Here is a 24,233-nt window from a genome sequence, read left to right on the forward strand (position 1 = left end):
GGAACCTTGAAGGGAGATCAGGTCACCCAGCCCACCCCGATCGTTCAGCCTCTGACTGGCAGCTTGTTCCAGACTCCCACTACTTCGTGTGCAAAACGACACATAGCCCTTTTCTGTTAAATGCTATGCAGAACCGTCCTGCTATGAAGAACTCATCTGCAGAAATACTTCTCATAAGACTAAGGCATAACTGCAGTGAGATCATGTTATAATGTCGTGTTTAGCTTTCCCATTGAGATTCGCCATGACACATCTCGCAACCAGTCACACTGCAGACTTCACACATGAGTACAAAACCACGAGCCTCTCTCTTTATCTAGCTAAAGAAAGGCAGCATTATGACATTTAGATCTATAAAAGGGGCTGGCACTGAGATGCAAGCAAGTCACACTCCGTATCTGAGCGGATTCCTGAAGGATTACAACATCCTTTCAAAAAGCCTGCGCTGACGACTTAAACTCGGTGCAGATACAGCGCCTTCAGAACCTCCAGCAGTTTGTAGCCATGAGAAAATAACGAACTGCTGAGTCCATGATCGAGTGAACCCGCAGTCCAGTTTGTCAGCGGCGGACCTTGCACAGAGTACAGCAGGTGTGCAGAATCAACAGCAGGGCTTCTCCACACTCTCACCCAGCAGCAGGGCCCTGAACTGCGAGGCCAGTCTTGCCTTTGCAGACACCAGAGTGAGACAGGCAAGGCGTGAATACAGTGAGGGCTGGCCTCTCCGGACCCTACGGCCCCAACTGATGGTCCTCACCAGAAACCAGAGCTCCAGACTCAATTCTACTGGACGGGGGGGGGGGGGCGTAATAACTGGGGGGGAATAATGGGCATCCGAGGGCACACGACACCGCAGGAATTACGCACAACAGACGCCTCTGTGCCCAAAACCTGCTCTGAGAAATGAGCCAGTAAAAGCGCACATTCGCCTCCCTGACCCACATAAGGAGACCAGTGCCATCTCACCTCGCCAATCCATCGGCTTCCCAGCGAATAAGGCCCGCTTTCCTCATTTAGAGGTACAGCACCCTTTTGGGGTCACAGCAACACGACGGTTGGGAAAAGAGGTATCTGTTTTATCCCAAAATTGCTTCTCATTGACTCGGACCATTGACCAACGTGCACTAATAAATAAAAACTAAAATTACTACATGTAACACGGCTCAGTGTTAAGAGACATTATCAGCGCCTTCATAACGACTGCAGTTTAGGCGAACCTCCCAACCACGCTCTGTAGCTCGTCTCGGAAACTCACAATCAAGGGTTAATATTTCTGCGCTGCTCAAAAAAGTGCAAAGATTTTAAAAGTGCCAGGACTGTAACTCTATCAACATTATTTCCAGCAATAAAACAGCAGGAAAGTGAGCAGCATTTGTTGTTGTTCCTTGTAAACAGGCAGCTCTGTAACTAATGGACCCAATTATTTTCTAGCAATGTTGCATAACCCAGTCGCTCACCTCAAATTGATTTGCTACACAGATGTCCCGAGTTAAAGATAATTTAGCTCCCCTAAAGTAACATTTCTGCTGCCCTTCTTGACTAGACGTTTCTAATTATGATTTATCTTTTGTCTATAAAGGACATTTCCATTTCTTTACTCTACCAACACAGTAAAGAAATTGAATATATACATACTGCACTGCACAGAACACAAGGCAGTATGCGAATGCTGCAGGAGCCTATAGCTAAGCAGCTCATTAGTACTAACAACATTTAAAAAAAGGTACATTTACCTTGTGCCTCTGGGTAGTTACAGTAGAAATTTGACCTAACAGATTACCCCTCAAACATAAAAGTCAGAAGAGTAAAAAAAGTATTCCATTCCAAAGGAAACGTGTAATATTGCAGTTCTTACTCACCAACCGCCAAGTATTCATACTAAGATAATGAGGCCACAAAGTCCAAAAACTGACTAATACCCAAAGAAAACAAAACTTAAGACAATCTTTTATTAATGGACATGAATATAATGGCTCCCCCTAGTGGACAAGGATGTGGCCAAGAAAGAAACTTGACACTAAGTCAATATAGGGGCTAGGTCAATCACTCCTGTGTTCTGTGCTTCTTAGCATGTCCATATCTCTGCAAACTGACAGCACACTGGGGAGCAGTGCCAGTTTAAACTTCTACTGCACTATGCAAATAAGATCACAAGACAACCTCCTTTCATTCTGAAAACCTTTCTAGTAAACAGCCCGCTACTGCACATCCAGAAATACCTGACTTGTGTTTTTAATAGCAACATGTTCCCTTTTTGGCTACAGATGCCTGCTAACAATGGTCCTCATTCAGATGCTAACGCAAGTGTTTTTCCTGGAAATACTGGAAAGGATGGACACTAAACTGTAATCATTAAGTCAGGAAACGTTCAGCAATATTCTCCCTGGTTTGCTGCACTGTAGCTGAAGGTAAAAGAATCAGACTGCAAACTCAAGGGAACAACACGTACCCTGCCTTGTGTACAACAGCCAACACGCTTAGTTCTTATGGGGTAAAAAATGTAGGCAGAGGAAAACGGTTTTTTTTATTACTTTGTCACTCTTCAACTGGACCTTGGAACTATTTAAAATAAAATGTTATATCTGGCCATTTCTTCAGCGATTCCACTTAATTTTTTTATCTTAAATAACTGCACAGGGCGGGCGATACTACTGGTGCCCAGAACGCAAGGGCGATGAAGAGCGCACATACACCACTGCACTGCCTGTCCTCCCCACCTCCAGATGATTCGGGGCGACACATCTACTTGCCACCCGAGACAAGTCGGAGCTCGTTGCGGTGCTGACTTCAAAGCGATGTAAACGACGGAGCCAGGTCCCGAGCTCTGCGCAGCAGGCTTAAACAGTTCTAATTAAACATTTGCTTTGGAAGCGCCCCAGGGGGCCTGGCAGCTGGACAGAGATCCAACAGGAGCTGTCACATGAACGCCAGCTCCCATCGCTCACATTATCGTCATCTTCATATCTGGCACGCCACAGCGCATTGTCATTCTGCAGCCTGCTCGGGGGGAGCTTCAAAAAGCCCTACAGCCACCTCCGCTGGCTCACGTGTGACCTCGGGGACAGAAGCCACCGAACAGCATTCATCCCCATCACCGCCACATTCACACCAGGTGAAGACTCTGCAAGACAGACGTCTCTCTCTCCCCCCACAGCGAGGCAAAGACAGACATGAGCAGGTACCCCTCGAGGAAAAAAAAAAAACGGGGCTTCAGAAAAAGGAAAAGAAAAGAAAAGCATTTCAATACAAAGACGTATCAACAAGTGGAATACCTGACATGCCTCGCCCTGGGCCACTGCTGATCACGACTGAGAAAAACCTTCAGGCGTGTAACTCCCATGATGAATGAAGTCGCCTCGGGATCGCGAGCTGAACTGTTGTGCAGCGATGACAGGGAGGCACAGGCAGCCTCAAATTTGTAATATCTAGCTCTCACTTCCAACTGCGACTAAAACATTTCAGTACACATCGCTGGGTTTAAAGACGTCGGAAGAGCCATCGCCGGGTCCAAAAAACAAAATTCTCGCTCTGAATTCGGAAACGGGGGCGCGGACTGCTGCCAGAGTCGCGTTACTCGAGACCACAGAGAAATTACTCTTTAATGCAAGTGGCATTTTGCTTAGGAGGATCCAGCCATTATCTGATTAAGATCTCTGGAGTGGACAACCTTAGCCTTAACAAATCGCAGGGAAACAAACCAGAGTGATTCACAGACTTCTTAGCTTTGCTGCGGCCTCAACTGTTAATTCAATTTAATTCAAACATGCATATATTTGGTTCTTGCTTAAGGTACATATGCTGCTATTAACAAATAATGGTGCATTCAGAGATGCTACATACTACTTTTGTACATGTTGTACTCAGAATGTTTGCACAGTAATTGAAAAGCATTTAGAATCAATTATTTCTCCCCAGTTTAGCGTGCCGGGGTAGCCCACTAGCTAATCTGCCTGGAGACGGGAGCCTGAGACTCTCTCTCTCCTCGTGGTAGCAGAGCCCAAACTGCCTCTCCTTTACACTGGGTGGTAGAAGGACCCAGCCCTGCTCGTACCACGGTGAGAGATACTGGCACACAGCTGGCCCCCCCAGTCAGACAGCTGAGAGCTCATGCCCGCAGGCGGGAGGTGCTGCTCATGACTACAGCCGGAGCCGGCAGAGCCTGGGTCCGAGCCACCCATCACCAGGCTGCACTCCAGAGTGAAGGTTTTCACCGTGAAAAATCGCTCATGGAGACCAGATGGAATTTTTTGACTTACAAGAACTGAGACGGTACAAACCGGCAGCATATAGTTCCACATGACAGGACTCAGACTGCACAGACAGAGACCCCCCCCCCCAGTTTGAGCAGTTGAACTAAGTGGCACTTGTATTAATTGCTCAAATGTAACTACCCGCTCACTCAACCCCAACTGCACGGGTCACCTCAATGATTTGATAAGGTATGTAAAGGGTCTCAAGGGTATTTAGTTGTAAAAAAAAAAGCAATGTATGTGGGGAGATTATACACAACAAACGCAACACCTTCAAACAGAATGAATCCTGAGATAGTCCAAAAACATTCAACAATATGTAGGACACTTACAGGAAACCACAGCAGATTAATGACTGGGCCCAGGTACTATACTACAAGAAGCAGAATATATAATGTTGCAAAACTGTCACACTGATGCAAGTGAAACCACGGGATGCATGGATTGGAAATATACAGCATCAGCATAATTAACTATTGCTGCAATGTCCCTTTTAACACAACCTCCATTTTTTTCCACCTTTTTTTTCCCCCTTTATAAATTCTAGAAATGTTACAACTCATTCCCATCAGAGCATTTTAGCAAGCTGGCAATGTTTTAATGAAACACACCCACTGTGACGAAATAAGAATTTGCTGCAGTTCTGTTAAAGAAAACTGCACCAAAAGTAACAGTACTTTCCAGCTGTTCACAAATGCACTTATCAATTTTCAGAGAACAAAACATTTTAGCAGCTTTGATGGATAATGAAGTGCAAATTACAATAAAACAGCATTTTGTTTTGTATGAATTCACTTGTCAGCCAAGAGATTACTGTACAACAGACTCAACTGCTGACTAACTGCTTTTCCTGTAACCCATTAAGCAAACCATAGCGCCTGAAACAGACTAGTGATCTCCAACCAGCCCTTATGACTTACTTTTAAAAATGGATTACATGCCACCTGAAAAAAACATGTAACAACTCTGCTGGAAAAGTAAAACCATTAACAGCTATGAGTGTTATTATTTCTAGGGTTAGTAAGCACACCAAAATCAGTCCGTTTGTTAGCAACATCAACAACTGAAGCCATTAGTGTTAAATTAGCAGCGCAAAATTTGCATGTAAAATTAAAACAGAAGCTCGCTTTCCTCTCCTGACTAAATGTCACCGTGTAAAAAGCCTTCACACTCAAATGAGGATTTCACCATTTGCAGCAGCCTGCCTACACAGCTAGCTGCGCTTGGCCTCCGGTTTCATTTCCTGAGGTGCCTTTTCTCTTCTCCTTTCAGAAACCTTCAGAAAGCCATCTTAATGAACGTTCTGCTTTCAAACGCAAGGCCTCGTGCTGGGCTGCACCGGGGCGGCAGGACGGACGGAAACAAAACCAGGAGGCCGCCGATTTACAGTAACCGACCCAAGAGCGGGGGCCAGAGGTCAACGGGACCAGTCAGACCCGATCCCTCTCTCTGGCGACGAGTGCGGGTGCACAGCTTACCGACACCACAGCGGCTCAGAGCGGACCCAGTCACCTGAGCGACTGGCGTCCTGAAATGACCTCCTGCAGACCCCGGCTGCCATAACCCAGCTCCTGCGCTGCGCTGCGCTGCGCTGCGCTCACCTACGAAGGCCAACTAGGTCCGGGTCTCGGCCCGCGGCACACTGACAGCAAGCGGTGGGGGAGCGCGGCCCGGACAGCCACCATGCCTCCCATGCACACGCACTCGCAGAAGCCTTGTCCGCACACAGCCTCTCACCTGCCACAGGGGCTCTTTGAATCCCGCGGCCTGTGACACGGGAAGGCTTGGAAGAAAGCCGTGGAGGGGTTCCTGCGCAGCCCGAGAGTCCAGACGGCAAGGAAGGGACGTGAGGAAGAAAGAAAGAGGGAAAAGGGTTTCACAACAAGTCATGCAATTCACATTTACACCGGGGAGCCTTCCTAGTTTCTTAAAACGAAAGCCGAGGAAGAAACCCCCCCCCCCCAAAAAGCGGGGTTCAAACCCAGACGCGCTCGTCACCGGCGTCTTGGTACTCTTGAAAGCCCCCCACAAAAGGCGAGTCACAGAAGCACTCCTACGGCACTTGGCTTCCAGCTCGCTGTACAGAGGGGGCTGAAAAGTTGTGTTTACTCAGTAAAGCAAGAGCTGATTTATGGTATGTTTAAATATTTTAACAAAAAGCACATTTTCTTGGTTCTGGCACAATCCACTTTGTCACAGCGGACCATTACCTCATGACCAAATCCTCCGCCGAGCCTTTCCTGTACTATTAAATCCTTACAGGAACATTTAAACAAAATACCGCTTCTGAGTCAAAAGGGACTTCATCGGAACAAGGGCAGCAGCCTAAGCAAATTCCACTTCTGCATAAGGTCACATCCAAGAATGCAGTGAAAATGCTTTTTTTTTCCATGCTCAGTCAAAGACACGGAGGAAGAGGAAGAGAGGAGGAGGGGAGAGGAAGCCCACATCGCAAAACCAGTGTGGTCAGCGTCATGGGCCAGCTGGGCTCACCTCAAGCCCGCGCCAAACACACACGACACTTCAGTGGCATGTCCGTGCCCACGCAAGCGACGCCAAGCACACACACGCCTCACACGGACGTGACAGCATGCAAAGCTTCACCATCAGCCGAAGGCAGCGTGAACTCTTGCACCAGACTAGGCAAGAGTAGAGGAGCAGCTTCGGCAGGCCGAGCTTCCGAGCGCGGCCTTCGCCCCCGTTCTACAGGAACCGACTCGCAAAGAGCACTGCATTCCTGCCGCCCAGCAGGCCAAGACGGGCCCGAAGTCTGCTGGCACCCCTGGGCTCTACAACCACAAACTGAGGGCAGAAAAAAACACACCCCACCTCCCCAGAGCCGGGCAGCGGCTCTTATTTTGCTTTTGTTTTTTAAGTCCTGCATTATAGACATTATAAAGGAGGCACTACTAACCAACACGCTGCATTCTTTATTCGTTTTACAAATCTTGACCTGCTGCTGCAGAGATCGACTGGAAAGAACACACGTACCAGTATCGGGCGTTTCGGCAACGAGAAGAGCAACTCTCACAGCAGCCGGCGACGGACCTGCGCGAACACGCCCGTGCCGAGAGGGATATCGATACCCCATGGGAAAAAGAGACGAAGGACAAGTTCGCCTTTACATAAAGAAAAAGAGCATCAAAAACCCTAAACCTCCAAACCCGCTCTTGATGCAAGACGACAGTAACTCAGATGAAGGCTTTCATGACCTGCCAAGAAAAACCCACCCGCCTGCTCGCGGCGGCAGTAGTGCGGGGATGGTTCCTTTTATAAACAGCACCCTGGGAGAGCGGGCACGTGCTCGTCGCGGAGGGGAAAAAAAAAAGTTAAATTAAAAAAACAAAATTAGCCCAGAAAGAAAAAAGCGTGCCAATAAATGAGCATTGGATCACTTTTTCTTTTAAACTGGTGCCTTGGACTTCAATAGACAGAAGTTCCCCCCCCCCTCAGTATTCCAAAGCATTAATTGTGAAGTGCCATAAGCACTGCCCTGGAGCTCAAAAAGGAGAAACTTGTATATATTGCATACTCCACGGACACATAGCAGCTCTATTCATACCGAGTTGTATTCAATTTCTATCACATCTATTATTATGTAACCTTATTTTCGTAACCTTAATTTTGTGATTTTTGTGTTTTTGTGATTCTGGTGAGCTCGTAGAAAAGACATTTCATTGCCAGCAACTACTGCTGCACGCTGTATTGTTGTGCATTGGATAAATAAACTCTGATTTGATAATAGGGACACTGTTACACTGTGCAAATAACCGAAACGAGAAGACCAGGGGGCACAGCAAGGCCTTTTTTTCACCTCGGAAAAATAATTCTGACTAATAATTAGACTGAATCTACCGTTGAATCTTGCTAAATCATGCTGGGGAAAAAAAACGGCCCATTCGAGCTGCTGTAAGTGCAGTAGAAATGTGGCAAAAAGTACGGTGTGCCTTTTCCTGAGCCTGCTGCTTCTGTGACAGAGTGCTGCATACCGGGCAGGAAAGGGAAGTGTTATTAAGTCTTGTGCCCTAAAGCAGACAGGAAATAGTTCTACTTTGACTAATACATTTTATATCCCTTTTCTGTTTGAATATTATCAGATTAAAAAAAAAAACTAAGCACCTACTGACAAGTTCAGCATTATTCAGTTATAAAATGAAGACAAAAACAGACGCAAAGAAGCATAAATCGGAGCCAAGTGCAGCCCAATTCCTGCCGATTGAAACAATGACACAATACCCATATTACCTGCGCCTGTGAAGACTGTGAAGACTGCACTCCACAAGCACTGAACTGTACACAACACAAGCGATATAATCAGGCCAAAAGATCTAAACACTAAAACCTTTTAAATTTCATACAAATTAAATGCTAATCCTACAGTAATCTACGTCAGCCATCCTGAAAGTGCACATTTTGAAAATTAAAATGCAGAGTTTAACTGTTTTTCCACACTAACACTGTGAGATTTGGCCAACTTCATCGTGAAAAAAAGTGTTTCTTGTGGTCAAACAGAACGCACCGAGGCTACAAAACTGCACTAAGTACTTCCAAAAGCTGCTCGGCTTCAACCGGAAGTGAAAAAGCAACGTTTGTAATTTTTTACTTTTGCTTCACTGTATCAAGTTTTGACAAAGATAATTTGCACAACAGCATCAGATACCGGTGACGTTTACTTACTTTAAAACACTGCAACCACATCAAAAGGCTTAGCCTTCAGAATAGGGATCAGCAGCACTAAATAGTTCCTTTGTGTTTTGACAAGGTTGTGTACACTAAGTTATTTCAAATGAATATTAGTTTAGCAGACAATAGCAGGTTTATCACTGTCTCCAGTGTGTGATCTCCTGCCTTTACAGGTGTCTTCCCATGTACTAGATACCTCTCACTGGAACTGAGCCACCACAAGCCGCAGATTTAAATTTGGCAGCAACATTTCCCCTCCAAAACAACAAGCCAAACTACCATGACTAAAGCCACCAAGACAAAGAGATCAATTCACATCGCTTAGCTGCACACCAGGAAAAGAAAAAACAAGCAGAAGTCAGCTGTATTCTGTATGATGATAACGACCTTCAAAGCAATTAGTTGGGAGGGAAGAGAGAGTAGAAAAATCTGAAAAGATTCCAGCAAACTACTAATACTGTATGGGCTTGCCTTAATAACTCCACTCTGACTCAGATGGCCACCACGACTCACACATTTCTGTGCACAGCACAGCAAAACAGGATATTAAAGCACACATAAGGTTAAAAGACATTTCATAACCACTCCACTGAAACGCAGAAACGCAGAAGACCACTCTGCGACAAAGGAGTTCTAAATGTCAGTGTGTTTCAGCTGTGCAAGCGTACAGCAACACGCTCTTGACATACAGGTGAGTAGTCTTACACCAGTGTGCATCCAGTTCTCACATAAACACTGGAATGTTAAAAACACGGTTAGCGCCATTGGCTACCTAGTGAAAAAGCTCTAAAGCCCTGAGCTCCCTGCAGCGCAACTCCGCGTCAGCAGTACATGAGCGTTGACACTTTTGACAGATCTGAAGCCAGTTTATTACAGCAGGTCTTGTCACCAGGTTGATTTCCTCCTCTGTGTTGATTCTGTTACATGGCAGCACGTATAACACACCCCAGGTGATACTGGGCAATGCTGTGTGCTGACTGAAGCCCTGAGAGAAAGCTACCGGTTCTGTATCCGATGGCGGAATGAGATGTAAGAGCCGGGTACAGGGTAAATCGTTAAACACCCTTGCTTTAGCCCTGCACTGGAAGACCCTGCAAGCCACAGTCTTTCTTGCCTGACTTGGCAGCCCACAGATTCACATCTATCAATCTCCATTTAAATAGCATGCACAGCTAACCACTTCAAACAATGTCATCCTTGGTACAAAACCTACAGCACTTTGCTTCGTGCAGCAGCATGCACCACACTGCACAAAGTTAACACAGGCTTAATCTCCCCTATTCAAAGAACTTTCAAGGCAGTGAAACACAAAAAGGCTTATAATTCTCCCAGGGATAATATGACACCGATACCGAAGAGCTTAATGAGAACCTAGTTTAACTGCCTCTTAACTCTGAACAATGCAAGGTTTAAGCCACGGGGCTGTTAAAATGTTTGATTTCCTCCATGCCTTGGCACAAAACTTAAAAAAAATTAACATGCAAAAAAGACTTTTATGAACGTGGCTTGATTCCAATCTCATTTTATACACATTTTAGATACCACCAAAAACAAGCTCGTTTTCTTGCTCAATTGGCAACACTCCCTCTCTTCAGCTGACCTGCTCCAGACTAGTACAGTAAAAGACAAAAGACCATCCAACTTAAAGTGAAGACATTCCTGTTTGTCTTCATCTGCAGCTCGTCAATCCCTAAATCACATGAAAAAGACCCTACAAAATGTCTGACACGATGCTTTCTTAAAAACAAAAACAGAAAAACTACCACAACAAAGATGAATTATATCCAGCGCGCGTGGTAGAATGAAGCCAACAGATTCTCACAAAGCACCATAAAACAAACACACATGCATTACTTTCAATGATTTAAAATGGCTCTGTCATGGGTTTGTCTGCATATGCTCTGTGCCTCAGTCGTGCCAAACTTTCACTCAGTAAATCCTGCCCCCCAAAAAGCGTGGCCTAATCCGAGCACCCCGACATCGTGAAGCAGTGACCGAAGGAGAAAACAGATTTGCACGGAACCGGCGGGTTTCAGATGAGCTACGAAGCTGCTTTTCCATTCAAGCCCTATTCCAGCGAGGGTCCGAGTCTCCCTCGTGCCTGCCAAGCCCTCCGCCAGGAGGAAGTGGACCAGGGACTGGCGGCCCGGTTCCAAGGGTCCAGAAAGCTCGCGAGCTGCTTCCTCCGACACCGCCTTGTCCATCCGCTCACCCATGAAGACACGCCCAGCTTTTCCAAACGCACTCCAAAAATGGGGACAATGAGGCACAGCGGTGATCGACTGCGGCCGAGGGAGCTCGGGAGTTCAGGAGTTCAGCGACCCCTCCCCCACCTCCCCCATCCAGCGCCAGGGCCTCCCAAGGACCCGACCCGAGGATTTTAAACACTGGCGGCTTGGCCTCATTGTTTCACACCAAAGCAAACTTTGGCGCGGCAGATTTCAAAGAGGGCAATAACAGGTTTCTGAAGGAGCCCCCGATAACTGCCTTTACTCTTCCAGAGCATTTAGTTCCTCTGCAATCGTCCCTCTAGCAGAAAGCACTGACTGTTGCTCAAGAGAGCATCACAGGGGATCAAGGTAAAAGCGAACCAGAGTTAGGTTTTCATTCAACAGATTTGTCACAAAAACAACTAGGTGGATTAAGCAATCCTTTTACTTATACCACTCATGCCTTTTACTCTAAGTGACCTTCACTTATGAACAAGTTCACTGAATACATGTACCAGAAAAGCAGAACTCCACTATTAAAGTAAAGCACAGCCTATTACTGTGCATCTAGGAACTTAAAAGTCAGATATGCTGATCTGCTCTGGGACAACTGGGGCTGGTCTGCAGCTTTCAGGATCCCACAAGCAGATGTACAGCTGCATATTTCAGCCGTGCGAGCACTGACAATGCGTGGGTGATAAAACCTAAACTTTATCCGACACTGCTTGGATCCCTGCTGCAGGGGAACCACCAGTTTGAATTTGTGTTCAGTGACAAACCATTTGGAACCACAATAAAAAAAACCTAAGATCATCACATTTTTAAAACGTTAATCCATTTTGCTGAGCTAGGACACGTGGAATGCATATTCACAGACTGACATCATTGAACATGGAAATGGAAGTCAATAAAGATTATCTGTCTATTGACTGTTACACTTATAGTTCCCTTGTACGAGGTCAATCATTAACTACAGTAATTCTCCAAATCCCTGGCCATCTACCCAAAGGTGAAAACTTCAAAGAGGGGATCAGAACGCAATATTTACACTGAGACAAGCTCTCCCAACATCTCATGCTACAGCATTTCTTCAGCTCTTTCAAAATCCCCCTTCAAACCAACTAGTAAGTCCAATGCCTCAGTTCCCTGTGGCCCAGTTCTGGCCCAGCTGTGCAGTGGGACAGCTGGGCCAGAACGGCTGCCCTGGGTTGCACAGGTGAGGGCTGCACCTCAGCGATGGGTGAAATGGATTGCCTCCTACACATACAGCACTCTGCAACCCTTTGGGATGAAAAGCACAAAATAATTCCAAGGAATCACAGAAGTACTGCAGCCCAAAAACATCTGAGAAGCAGCAGTCAATATGCCTGGGAACCCGAACTTCTGAACCAATGAGAACAATGAGAACAATGATCCTTCAGGTTAATGACTAGCTCCATAAATAGCTTTCCCCTGAAGGCTTTCTTGAGTTTAAGGGTTACAAGCAAGAATTCACTTAAGTTAATGCTCTATGTTGAAGGTATTTAATATCATGGTTTTAAGCAGCAAAGGCCCAGGTCACAATGCATGGAATGGTAAGGCAACTGGTGCATTACATAACCGTTCGGAAGAGTTATGGGAAAATTATGCACTGGAACAACCTAAACGTTTTTCTCCTGATAATTACAATTTTTATTCTTGGTAATAACTGTTCCTCGCAAATCAGATTACTACACAACTTGAGCTAATAAGACCAATAGAAGATGAAAGATTTCCCCCTCCCTTCTTGCGTCTTCTTGTTGGTTTACCGTTCTGCGAACCCAAAAACCGTATCCAGAATTTGAAAAGCGACGTCGGGAGAGAAAAGAGCCGCATTGAGAAACGACATGTCCTTCAAAGGTACTAAAAAAAAAAGCAGGAAGCGCACAGAGTTCACAACTTTCTTAGAACTGCCAATTACTCCACTGAAGATTAATTCAATTCGAATGATCTAATTCAGAGCGAAGTCGGCATAAACAAGGGCCTGTCCTGTTTCCTCCTTCTGCTCAGCGCTTCGCCATCTCCGAGAAGAGAGGGGAGACCGCTTCCCAAAACAGAAGCCAGCTGCCCTGCAACACCCACGGGGCTTCAGGGCCCAGCCCGGGACGCCCGGCCTGGAGGCACGCTATGAAATTAGAACATAAGGACATCGGCAAGGTTACAAGCGAGAGAAGGCCGTTTAGTAGGCAGCAGTTAACCTGTCCAAGGATCTCAATCCAGCGGTTTCTTGAAAGGAGCCCGGGTACCGGCTTCAGCAACACGGCCGGGCGGCTTGTTCCACACCCCCATCACCCTGCTGAAATGACTCCCTGTCCTCTCGCCTTTGAGCACACGGGAGTCTTGCCCCACCCCCACTGGACAATCGTTCAATCCCCACAGCGAGGCTCAGCCACCCCACCCCACCCCGATTCGGGGCAACCCCACGAAACACGAAGCAGCCCGGTGGCTAACCGGCACGACACCTCGGACTCCACGAGGAACCCCCGGGCACTCGTACACGTCGGGGGCAGACATGCAAGCAAAAGAAGAAGACAAGAATGAGCAAAAGAGGCATTCATGCAAAAGAAGAAAAGAACAAGAGCAGGCAGGGATTGTGCGGAACGGCACAGCCCACACTGTGGAAGTTCATCCTTGGGGATCCTGGCAGGAGAACCTCAAGGGGGTTTTGGGATCAAGGACACCACAAGCACCCAAACAAGCAAGGCAGGTTACCCATGACCAGAGGCCACGCAGGCCCACTCCTGGCTTCAAGGCTACTGCTGAATTGCAAGAACCACTGTTGCTAATCATTCACATTTGAGGGAAAGGTATCAAGATCGCTTCCTCCTGCTTCAGGAGTCCTGGTAGTTTAAAAAAAAAACGCCAAACACATAGCAGCACTCCAGCTGGAGAGGTGTCTCAAGCACTCGCAGATAAAAGCCCGAGACTCATCACATCACACATTTCTAAATTAAAGGAAACTTATTTCAGCAAAAGGGCATTTGGCTGAAGTTCTTAAGTGAATGCCCTTGGGATGCTCTGCCTAATGAATTTCAAACAAAGTCATTTCCACGGTCAGTAAATGTGCTCAAAGAGGCAAATAAGTGTGAATACAACAACTGAGAATAAATACACATGTATAGTCACAAAGAGAGACTGAAGTCCAATTACAAACAGACCTCTCTCTCTCTCTCTCTCTCAAATTGGATACTGTGACATTTTAGAAGAGAATTGTGGTTAGAACCATTTACCCGCTCCTGTGAATTTCATAAAAGACCGACGGGATCTTTTTTTAAGTACTGAGGTTCTTTCATTCATTGTAAAATCCCCACGAAAAAAAAAAGATTTGAACTTAAGTACTGAACAAGACCGGGTACTGCACTTTTTTTAATAATAATTAACAGCTGCCTGATCCAGCTCATCACCTAAACGGAAGAGACGCGCAGACTCAAGGCTCCCCTTGATCAGGGAAGGGGGTGTTGGGCTGGCCGCAGGGAACATCTGACAATCTGAGCCATTCATGGAGGCTCTGGTATGCTGTTCTGGGAGTTCACGCTGGTCAGCTATCTCTGGAAAATGAGCTGCTCTCTTGTCTCCCGTCCAATAAGCTTGGAAAAAGGCTCCTCCTTTCTCTGTCCCACCAGCCAAGGGGAGATTTAACCCAGACTGTGCAAGCTAGCTCTCCTCTGGAGAAAATCTTGCACCACCTTCTAAAACAAACGGGCTTTTCTTCCCTTGAGCCTAGATCACCAGCGATCTCCTGTGCACTGGATCTCAACAGCCCACAGCCCCAAACCTCCTGAAATTCATTTGCGTTTTGCCATGTTTATTTATTATAGCTCTTTTAATAGTGGGTGAATCACAGCCTCCACTGTTAAATCTTAATTCCATAATATATTTCAGCACAAAAGACTGCAGAGTAGTGTGTGTCTCTGTGAGGCTATTCACTGATGTCGCGGTCAAAACTGCGTGGTAAAATCAAGTCCGGGCATAAACATCCCAGTGTTAGGACTACTATAAATCACACAGAGGGCATAACTGTGGTGACCAAAAATATCCTATGCCAATACTGCAGGTACCTATTATTAATTCACTCTAAACAGACTGAATGTGCAAAAAATGTATTTAGAATGGCTCCAGGTCATTCATCTAAGATGCTCATTTTCTCCAGAGCTCGGACAAGTTCAGAAAATATTTTTAGCCGACGAAGAAGACAGGTCCTTTTGGAATGTCAGGATGCTCCGCCACACAATTTTCTACCACAGTTCGACTCTTCGCAGAAAAAACGACTACAATCCCAATCGACGCCAGTACTCCGGGGCACGAGAAAGACCCCCTCTCCGACAAAGGCGGGAGCCTCAGGAACTGGAAGGGCTTCCGAGAAGCAGCAGGCTGGCCCTTATCAGCTCCCATCAAGCGCGGGAGCGGGGCTCCTGCCCGGCTCCCGATAGGAGATTTCTGCCTATCAGCGGGACGAGCTGCCGTCCCCCCCCGAGCGGCGAGCGAGGGGTGCCGTGTCCATTGTCGTGACCACCCCAGCGCACGCAAGCGCCACGTCACGCAGTGAAACACGCCCGCCCCTTATCACACCCCCCCTGCGCGCGGCTCAGCTGACGGAACAAACAGCCTCTCCTCCTCACTTCCGGAGCCAGGGGACACCAGGCGCCTTTCCCCAGCCTCCTCTGACTTTCCTCCCAGAAGCGACAGGCTTTCTCTTCTCAAGGCCAGACCGCCACCGCGGACGCCAGACGAAAAAGTCCCGTGGGCTACCGCGGCAGTGACGCTCAACCTCCCAGACTGAAGAGGGAAATCCCTCAGCATCCCAGACTGCTGCTCACACTCCTAAGCCTTTACCAATGAAGAACAGCCACCAGCTCGCCTGAAATAAAGGGCTGAAAACAAGACGGGAAATCCAATCGGATAAGGCTGTAGATGTAAAGACAAACCTTTTGGGATTTACCAGCTCATCAGGGCGTAATTTCCCCTCCCAAGGTAGACCTTGGCTACCGGGGTGAGTAACATCCACCGTAGGAACCGAAATCTAAAAAACAAGATCTCCCTATCAGGCCGGCAGTGGCTTCACACTGCTTCTGCCACAACGGACGCCAACTGTTCATCCGTCCGAGTGCTTATGTCTAAACCCCCAGGACACAGCAGGGATCTGGCCAAATCCATCCTCACCACCACTGCAGAGCTCTGAGAAGCTACTCAACAGCAGTTCCTTCTTTACTCTTCAGGGTGGGGGGGGCAGATTGTGCCAGCTAGAGGCCGAGGTAAACTAGACTGTTTTACCTAAAGATGATTTCAGAGATTATAGGAGGCCATCAACACCTGTCAACCAACAGAAGTCACAGCACGCAGAGCACAGATCATAAGCACATACGAAGCTTTGCACCAATGTAGACTGCAATTGTGTGTAAGCTATCCTACAAAACCCAGGCATTCCAAAAGGCCTCGTTATAAACAACTCAAACAGCTGACAGACTCAGCAGCGCGAAAACAGTTATAAAAAATTAATCCATCACGAAAAAAAAAACTACATTAACAGTTCACAAGAATGAAGAATAGGCTTATGACTGGGCCTCACTGCTTCATTATCGTACGCCAAACATCTAACTAGCAGGGACCAGTTATCTAATATACAGTGATACACCTACACAAAGTATGGTTTGTTTTGCTCATTTCGTTATAGACTTGTGTTCATGATGCATAAGCAAATGATTATTAGTGATCAGGCAACAGTCTTGTAAAAGGCCGCCAATATCTCCTGAGCACTCAACTTTGTACAACTATTCATACGTAGGAAAATCACTTTCACAACATTTGGACAGCAGAGAAATCTAGGAAATTTCACCGCATTTATTTCAAAACATTTTCTTTCCTGTCAAATGTCAAGGGCACGCTCTGTGCTGACTTCATCTTAAGATCCCACTCATTTTTTAATTATAGGATGATAAAAAAAGTAAACGAGTGCCTTAAAAAACAAAGCAAATGTTTCCCGCACGGTATTGTTGCAACAGTATTGTGTCCAGAATATTACTGCCCAACAGCTCTCAGGCGTTAAACAACAGCAAGCATTTATGGAGTTTGGCTTAAGTAGTGAAATGACCCCAGACAGAATACTAAATTAATCCATTCTTTGAACACCATGCAAGAAAATATTTATCTCACAAGATCCAACTCAAATTCAGTTTTATTAGCACTGCAAAATCCTTTCTGAAGAATGGGCTGTAACATCCATCAAGCAGAAGTCTGGAAAAGATCCAAGACCTGCTACAGCTTAGGACTGACGCTTCATTAGGAGTTAAAAAATGACCCTTCTATTAAATGCCCATTTCACAATAAAGGAAGGTGTTATAATCACAAGCATGAGTTGTAATCTAAAAAACAAAAAAAAGGGCCTGTGACCTAAAATGACTCAACTGAACAGCAAATTGCTTACTGCTGCTGCCTTGTTTTAAATTATTCAAGAGCTAATTGGAAATCTGGATATAAAAAACTGCTGTTTGCTCCAGAAGGCTACAGAAACTTGGAGGGGAGGGGCACGCAGCTGATTCTACTCCAGCACATTGATACATTAATGAAAAACACCAAAAGCACTATATTTCTTTTTGACTCGTCAGCACTACTTGCCCAGCCTGTGTCCGGCAACAAAGAGTCGTTACGTTCTTCAACACAAACAAAAATATTATTTTTATTCAAAAAGACCCAAAATGAGTCAATTCAGGTGTCTAACGGAAATCAATCTGTGCCTCTGCTTCCACGCTGTGCGTCAGTCAGTGACGAGCCACGTTCATAAATAACGATAAATTATACAATCAAGGGAAATTGTAAAGCATAGACACTCTTCCTGGATTCTGCCTGACACAGCCCTTCTCAAAAGCATGCCCATTTTAACTTTGCATCAGAGCTTCACTGCAGCACATCAGTAGCCAGGTAAATACAAGTACTGCTTTACCTCCAAAAAGCCAGACTCGAGCATTCAGCTGAGCCGAAATAAAAGCAGTATTTCTAACCACGCTTTATGCTCCAATGCTAGGCACCAACATGTCAATTCAGTGAAAATGTGGTGCAAGTGCTGTCTGGCCCACATTTCCCTTATGACTGCATTTCTCTCACAACTGGCCGCACTGCTCCGCTCTTGCTCAACCTGCGACATCACAGCTCCGACCTGACAGCTTAATGACAGCTCCGGCCCCCCGGCCGCCCCGCCACCCCCCACACCACCGGCTTCCTTCAAGCAGCGAGAGCAGGACAACACCCCAAAGGTCTCTTGTAAAACTGAAACAACTGTAGATTTTCCAATTCCAACACCATCGGTTGGACTTAAAAAAAAAAGGAATCTGCAGTCACATCACATCTCAGCAGGTTGTGCTGACAGAACGTGCAGCGTTACTTCTGAAAGCAGCACACTGGAGGGCTGTTAGAGCCGTACGGACCCTCCAGCGGCCATGCGCTGCAGAAGGTGTGTAAGGCGTGCCACAGCTCGTACCTGTCTTCATCCCCGTCAATGGAAATAGGGATGCCAAACACGGTGGGGGTCAGGTTGTTCACTGGGGTGGCGGCGGGCAGCTGCAGGGGCTCTGTGGCCAGCGGCTTCGCCGGATCCTTCCCGGAGGTGGCGATAGGCTGAGGTAGGGCATCTGACTTCCTTCGGTTACCTTCCGCCTGGCCGACCGCGGGCTGGGCCGGGAACTGGCCGAAGCCCTGCGGCAGGACGGCCCCTCCCGGCCCGGGCATGACCAAGCCCCCAACCGGCGCGCCCCCCTGGGGCCCCTGCGCCTGGGGGGGGCCCATGGCGGGCAGGGCGTTTGGCATGGAGACGGGAGTGCTGGAGGCAGTGGGCACGGTGGTAGGCACGCTCGGCGACCCGCCCGAAACCAGGCCGCCCCCGCCCGCCCCCGAGGCCTGGCTGGCCGGCGGCAGCGGCTGCCCCTGGACCGCGCCGGGCAGGGGTCCGCCAACGGCCTGCGGCACCCCTCCACCGCCCCCCGCGCCCGCCTGCTGCAGGAGCCCCTGGGCGGCGGGGGGCATCTGGCTGCCCGGCAGGACTCCGGCGGCGGGCCCAGGTGGCTCGCCCGGCAGCCCCAGCACCGGCGTCCCACCGGCGGCGGCGGGGGTCATGACCGGCGAGGGGCCCTGGCCGACCTGCGGGCCGACCGGAAGACTGGCGACGGGCAAGGCCTGCGGGGCGGGCGCGTGCTGCTGCTGCCGGTAATCCGACTGGCTGCTGGGCATCAAAGGCGGCTGCTGGCCGGGCAGGAGCTGCTGAGGCTGGGCAGGGTAGGCGAACTGCTGGGACTGGCTCGCCGCGGGGGGCACGCCGGGCAGCTTCTGCACTGGCGGCAGGGGCACGCTCATCCCGTTGCTGTGCGCGTGGGGCAGCAGGCCCTGGGCCACTGTGGGCAGCGCAGGGCCGGCGAGGGTGGGGTACCCAGGGGGCTGGAAAGCGCTGTGCGCCATCGGGCCGCTGACGTTCGGGAGCCCCACGCCGTAGCTCTGCTGCTGCTCCACCTGCTGCAGGTGGGACACGGCAGCGAATGACCCCTCGCAGCCCAAGTCCGGCCCCGGCACCGAGTGCATGCCAGGGGCCGCCACGGACCCGCCGGTGGCACCAAGCCCACTGTCCCTGTCCGCGTTGTGGTCCAAGGTACTGGCGTGCTTAATGCTGTCCACAGTCCGGGCAATAACCGAGCCTTCGGAATCCCTCTCGTAGAACTCCGTGCAAGTCCACCTGCCCCGCCGGAAGGGCTCCCCAGTACCGTGATCGAGCTTGATGACCCTGAAGCGGGAGCTGCAGGCCGCCACGGCCGAAGCGGAGGAGCCGGCCGCGGCGGGGGGGGGCGCCTGGGACGTGCCGGAGGCCGCACCGACAGGCGTGGAGAGCTGCTGCTGCCCGACCCCAGCGGGGGTAGCGGGGGTAGTGGGGGTAGGGGCGGGGGGGGTGGTGGTGTTAGGGGGCTGGGCCGCCGCTCCCAGAACGTGCGGATTGCTCTGAATGGAGCCCGTCAAGACTGTGCTTCTGAGAGCGAATCCCCCGTTCGCGGGACCCGTCGCCGCCTGTAGCTGCCCATCCTGAGGTATGTGCGCCGCCGAGGCCTCGGTCTCCCCGACGTTGTTGAGGGTCTCCTCCGACGAGCTCCGCTCGCAGACGCCCTCCTGCTCGAAGTCGGTCGCCCGGGACACGTCGAAGATCTCCGAGGACACGTCTTCGGTCCGGGACTCGTCCGGGTCGTCCAGAGACTCCGTGTCGTCCGTGATGCTGCTGGCCGCCACCTGAGCCTGCGTGACACTGGTGATCTGGAAGCAACTCTTCTTCTTCGCCGGCATTTTAGACATTTTGAGAGACCTCGGATGGAAAAAAAACCCGGCACCCCCCCCCGTCTTTCTCCCCCTCTCTCTCTCTTGTCTCCCCGAGAAGGGTTTTTTTTTTAAAGAAAAGTAGTACGCAGAGTCTCAGCAAAGCAGGACGCACACACGGCGAGTGCAAAAAAAAAAAGGGTAACGATTTCACAGTTTATAACTGTTAGCGACCTGACTGGACGTCATTTTCCTCCCTCTTCCCTCCTGTTGCTTTCGCACGACTTTAAAAAAAAAACTGGGGTCGGGAGGGGGGAAATACCCCCGATACAGCACCGATCCTCCTGCGGGCCCCGGCGGCGCAGCTCCTGCCCGTCTCGCCGCTGTCCGAGCGCCGGCCTGCTCCGTCAGGTGAGGTCCCGGCTCCGGAGTTGTCAGCAGGCCGCTGTCGCAGGCACGGGTCCCCCAGCCGCTATAGCTACTTTAGTCTGAGGCGGGCCCGCTCCCCCTCCACTCTCCCTTTCTGTAACACTTCTCTACCTGGGAACCAGCGTGTACGACATCCTGTAAAAAAAAAAACCACGGGTTTCTCCGCCTAATCCCCGCTGGGGCAAGCGCGACAGCCCCGGGACGTGGGAAGGAGCGGAAAATCGCAGCTGATCTGACTTTCCCCTGTAACCCCCAGCTCTTCTCTCTCTTTTTTTTTCCACCACACTCCTCAGGAACTTAAATTCACAAAACTGCCTCCCTCCCTTCCTCCCTCTCTCTCTCTCTCACTCGACAAGATGGCTATGTTAAAAAGCGCAGTGCACTCTGGGAGAGCTGCGCATGTCGCGTACGTATTTGAGGAGAGGCGGAGGGGGGGTGAATGGAGAATGCTAAAACCTACGTACGCCACGGCGGGTCCGGTATTCTACCCACGCCCACCCGTCAGTCAGCTACGCAGAAAGCGTAACGGCTTAACACAGCCGGCCTACGTTTTTTTTTTGGAACTAAGGTATGGGTGACGTCACCCGCGCCGGCTCGCTTATCTTTTTCTATAGTGGATTAGAAGACAGAAACTAATTTACAAACACATCATGCTCACTCATACTTGAGAGATTACCTCCCTCTCCTTCTGAGTAATATCAGGCGTGAGCAATTGTTTTTGTTGCAGCTCATGGACCGTACCCTTTTTTTGCCCTTTTAAGTTCGACTTAAAATGTTAAAGTTAGTGCTGTAACCTATATAGTAGGACCAACTTCAACACTTTATGTTGAGGTGAACTTGAAAGGAACGGTTCACATGTACGTTTTCAGATCTTGTCCTTACCTCGTTGAATTAGAGCAATTCTAAAGCCTTCTAACACATTTTATATGTTGAAACACAGTAAGTCATTTAGAGCGGCTGTTGTTTTCTCTGTTACCTCTGGGTGAAACGTTTCCTAGGCACGTTGTCTTGTGCTGTTTTGTGGACATTATAGGGTCTTAATTGGTCAAAATAAATCTAGACTTGCCATTTAAAGTGTCTCTAAATTCCCCCTTTTTAACTCCCAGCACACCCCGGCCAAGTACATATTTACTGGCTAGAGCCCCGGCAGGCGCAGGCCTTCCAGAGCAGCCCTTCTCCAGGCACTTGTCAGGCCGAAAGAGAAAAATCGCAGAAGAAGAAATCAGCTGAGGCAAGAGAACGGGGAACCGCGTGAGAAACGACTCCAGTTTCCCGAGAGCCAAAGGCAGATCGCGCATGAACGGGGCGAGTGGCTCCCCTGGGGAGGAGTGATACGTGCCGGCTCTCGGCGCGCAGACACGCCCCCCAGCTCCAGCGCGCCGGGGGCCCAAGGGGGCCCGTACTCCCCCCGGTGCTCCCTCCCCGGAGGGCGAACACCCAGGCCCTCAGGGCTGGAGAGCACAGCAGCCACCACAGAGGTCCCAGGGATCATAACAGCAGTAATCATAACAGCAATAATAACTGATTGATTCTTTATAGTTGTGCGGTAATGGGGACTCCCCTGCAGCAGCCAGAGCGCGCCAGGCCGCTCCCCACACACCAGCTCTCAGTGGGGAGGAGAGCAGAGGGATGAAGCCTGTTCAGAGAGGGGGATTATTAGGAGGCCATGACTGGTAAAGGCCAGGGGGAAATCCGGCCCGGACTCCGGCTCATCCCAAGTCTGCCCTTAACCACCCAGCCGAGGGCATCACGAGCTCAGCTGGAGTCTGACCCCCGAGAGCTTTGGCTCCTGCAGCTCGTGCGTTTGGTAGTGAGTAACTTATTGATTCTCCTCCTTTCTCAGGAAGGAACCCAGAACATGGCTGGGTAGTTTGTTCCACACTCCCACCACCCTCTGGGTAAAGAGGCGTCTCCTGTCCTAGATGTTAACGCCTCTGAACTGGAGCAGGTTTTGCTCTTTTCACTCTTCAAAGGGACCGGTAAATCCTGCTGGGTGTCAGTCTGCCGGAGCTGAAGGCTGTCAATGGTAAATGCAAATCAAAATGTCAAAAAAATGTAAGATTACAAGTTACAAATGAGGTGGGAACAGTGCCAGGAAACTTATTGAAGAATAGTTTATATGAAATGAACTTGAGCTTTAATTCTTTCACCACACGGATTAGCGCAAGTGAACACATCAGTAACTTTCGTTGCAAACGAAGCAGCTTGTCATTTACATCTAGTTATTTATAATCTTAAAGAGGAACCTGCTCTGCGATTCTGCTGAGGACAAAAGTAAACATGTGACATTAGAAAGTGAAGACGCAGTGACATTGGTGGATAGAGAGAAAAAGGACTGGTATTTAATAAACAGCTTTACCTGCTATTTGCTCCTCGAGGAGTGATTCATTTAATTGCTAGACATGTTGCAAGTATTTCTTTCTTTGCTTACTGCTGGTTGTTTGAGGTTTAGTGCCAGTAAAGACTAATCCTCTTTGTAAGCAGGATATTTGTTCTTTTCCTTCAGTATTGAGAATTACCTCACCATAATTGGGCACATCCCAAGAAAGATCACCGGACCGGTTACAAAAGAGAGAAGTCCCAGTTAGCTCACTGGGTAAAATTGATCCACGGATCTCACCCTGCCATTCTGTGAAAGAAGGCAGGGCACACATTATTTGGTAGCTTGCCCCATACCCCCACAACCCTTTGTGTAAAGAAGTACTTCCTGTTCTTGGTTTATAATGCAGTTTAATTCTAGAGCAGCGGTGCCTTTTCTATAACGTAGTAGACAACAGTATAAAAGTGACCAACATTTTACACAGGGGTTGAACATTTAATGAAGGTGTTGAGGTTGTGAATACCATCTATTCACAAAAGCCATGACTTTAAAACACAGCAGTTTCCCCTGATTTCGAAGCATCAGGTTATACCTTCCAGACTCATTTGATCTTTACTTACCTTCTTATGAGAGGATAATTGGAGTATGGAACAGTTATGGCTGGATCCTTTAGTCGGTTTTCTATTCCCTCTGTTACTATTATCATTATTGTTGTTGTTGTCTTTATAATGTGCTTTTTTTCAGACACTCTTATCCCGATTCCTTTACCCAGCATCCTGCTCTCAATTTCAGCTATGCAAAGCTCTGCTGAAGATAACATCATGCTGTACTGTAGCAAGTGTTTATGAGGGTCGAATTGCATAGCCAACATAAACACTTCCCATAATAAATGAGCATGTTATCATACCCACTGTAACTGAGTGTGTTGTCACAGTGTAGTGGGGCAGGCCTCATGAAAGTGTGTGACACCTGTGAAAGGCAGGCAGAAAAAAGCCCCAGGAGTAAGGCAGACACTGGAACAAACCCATTTCTTCCTGGCTGCTT

At 48.7% G+C, this 24,233-nt stretch overlaps 1 protein-coding gene across 2 annotated transcripts in view; it reads right to left on the reverse strand.

Moving 5' to 3' along the window:
* The window catches only part of tsc22d2 (TSC22 domain family 2), a 30,028-nt gene extending 8,815 nt beyond the window's left edge, over positions 1-21,213 (reverse strand). Inside the window, exons 1-2 of one of the 2 annotated variants that reach the window (XM_088914545.1) lie at positions 18,633-21,213; positions 5,988-6,059 (exon numbers count right to left, since the gene is read on the reverse strand). In XM_088914545.1, the coding sequence (XP_088770671.1) occupies positions 5,988-6,059; positions 18,633-20,479 (1,919 nt within the window). In that variant the 5' untranslated portion in view covers positions 20,480-21,213. The remainder of the gene's footprint in view (positions 1-5,987; positions 6,060-18,632) is intronic. The other variant, XM_088914546.1, reaches the window with a different exon arrangement.
* Positions 21,214-24,233: the final 3,020 nt, after the last annotated feature.

The sequence above is a fragment of the Atractosteus spatula genome, chromosome 4 (genome assembly GCF_055471065.1).
Source record: "Atractosteus spatula isolate fAtrSpa1 chromosome 4, fAtrSpa1.hap1, whole genome shotgun sequence".
NCBI lineage: Eukaryota > Metazoa > Chordata > Actinopteri > Semionotiformes > Lepisosteidae > Atractosteus > Atractosteus spatula.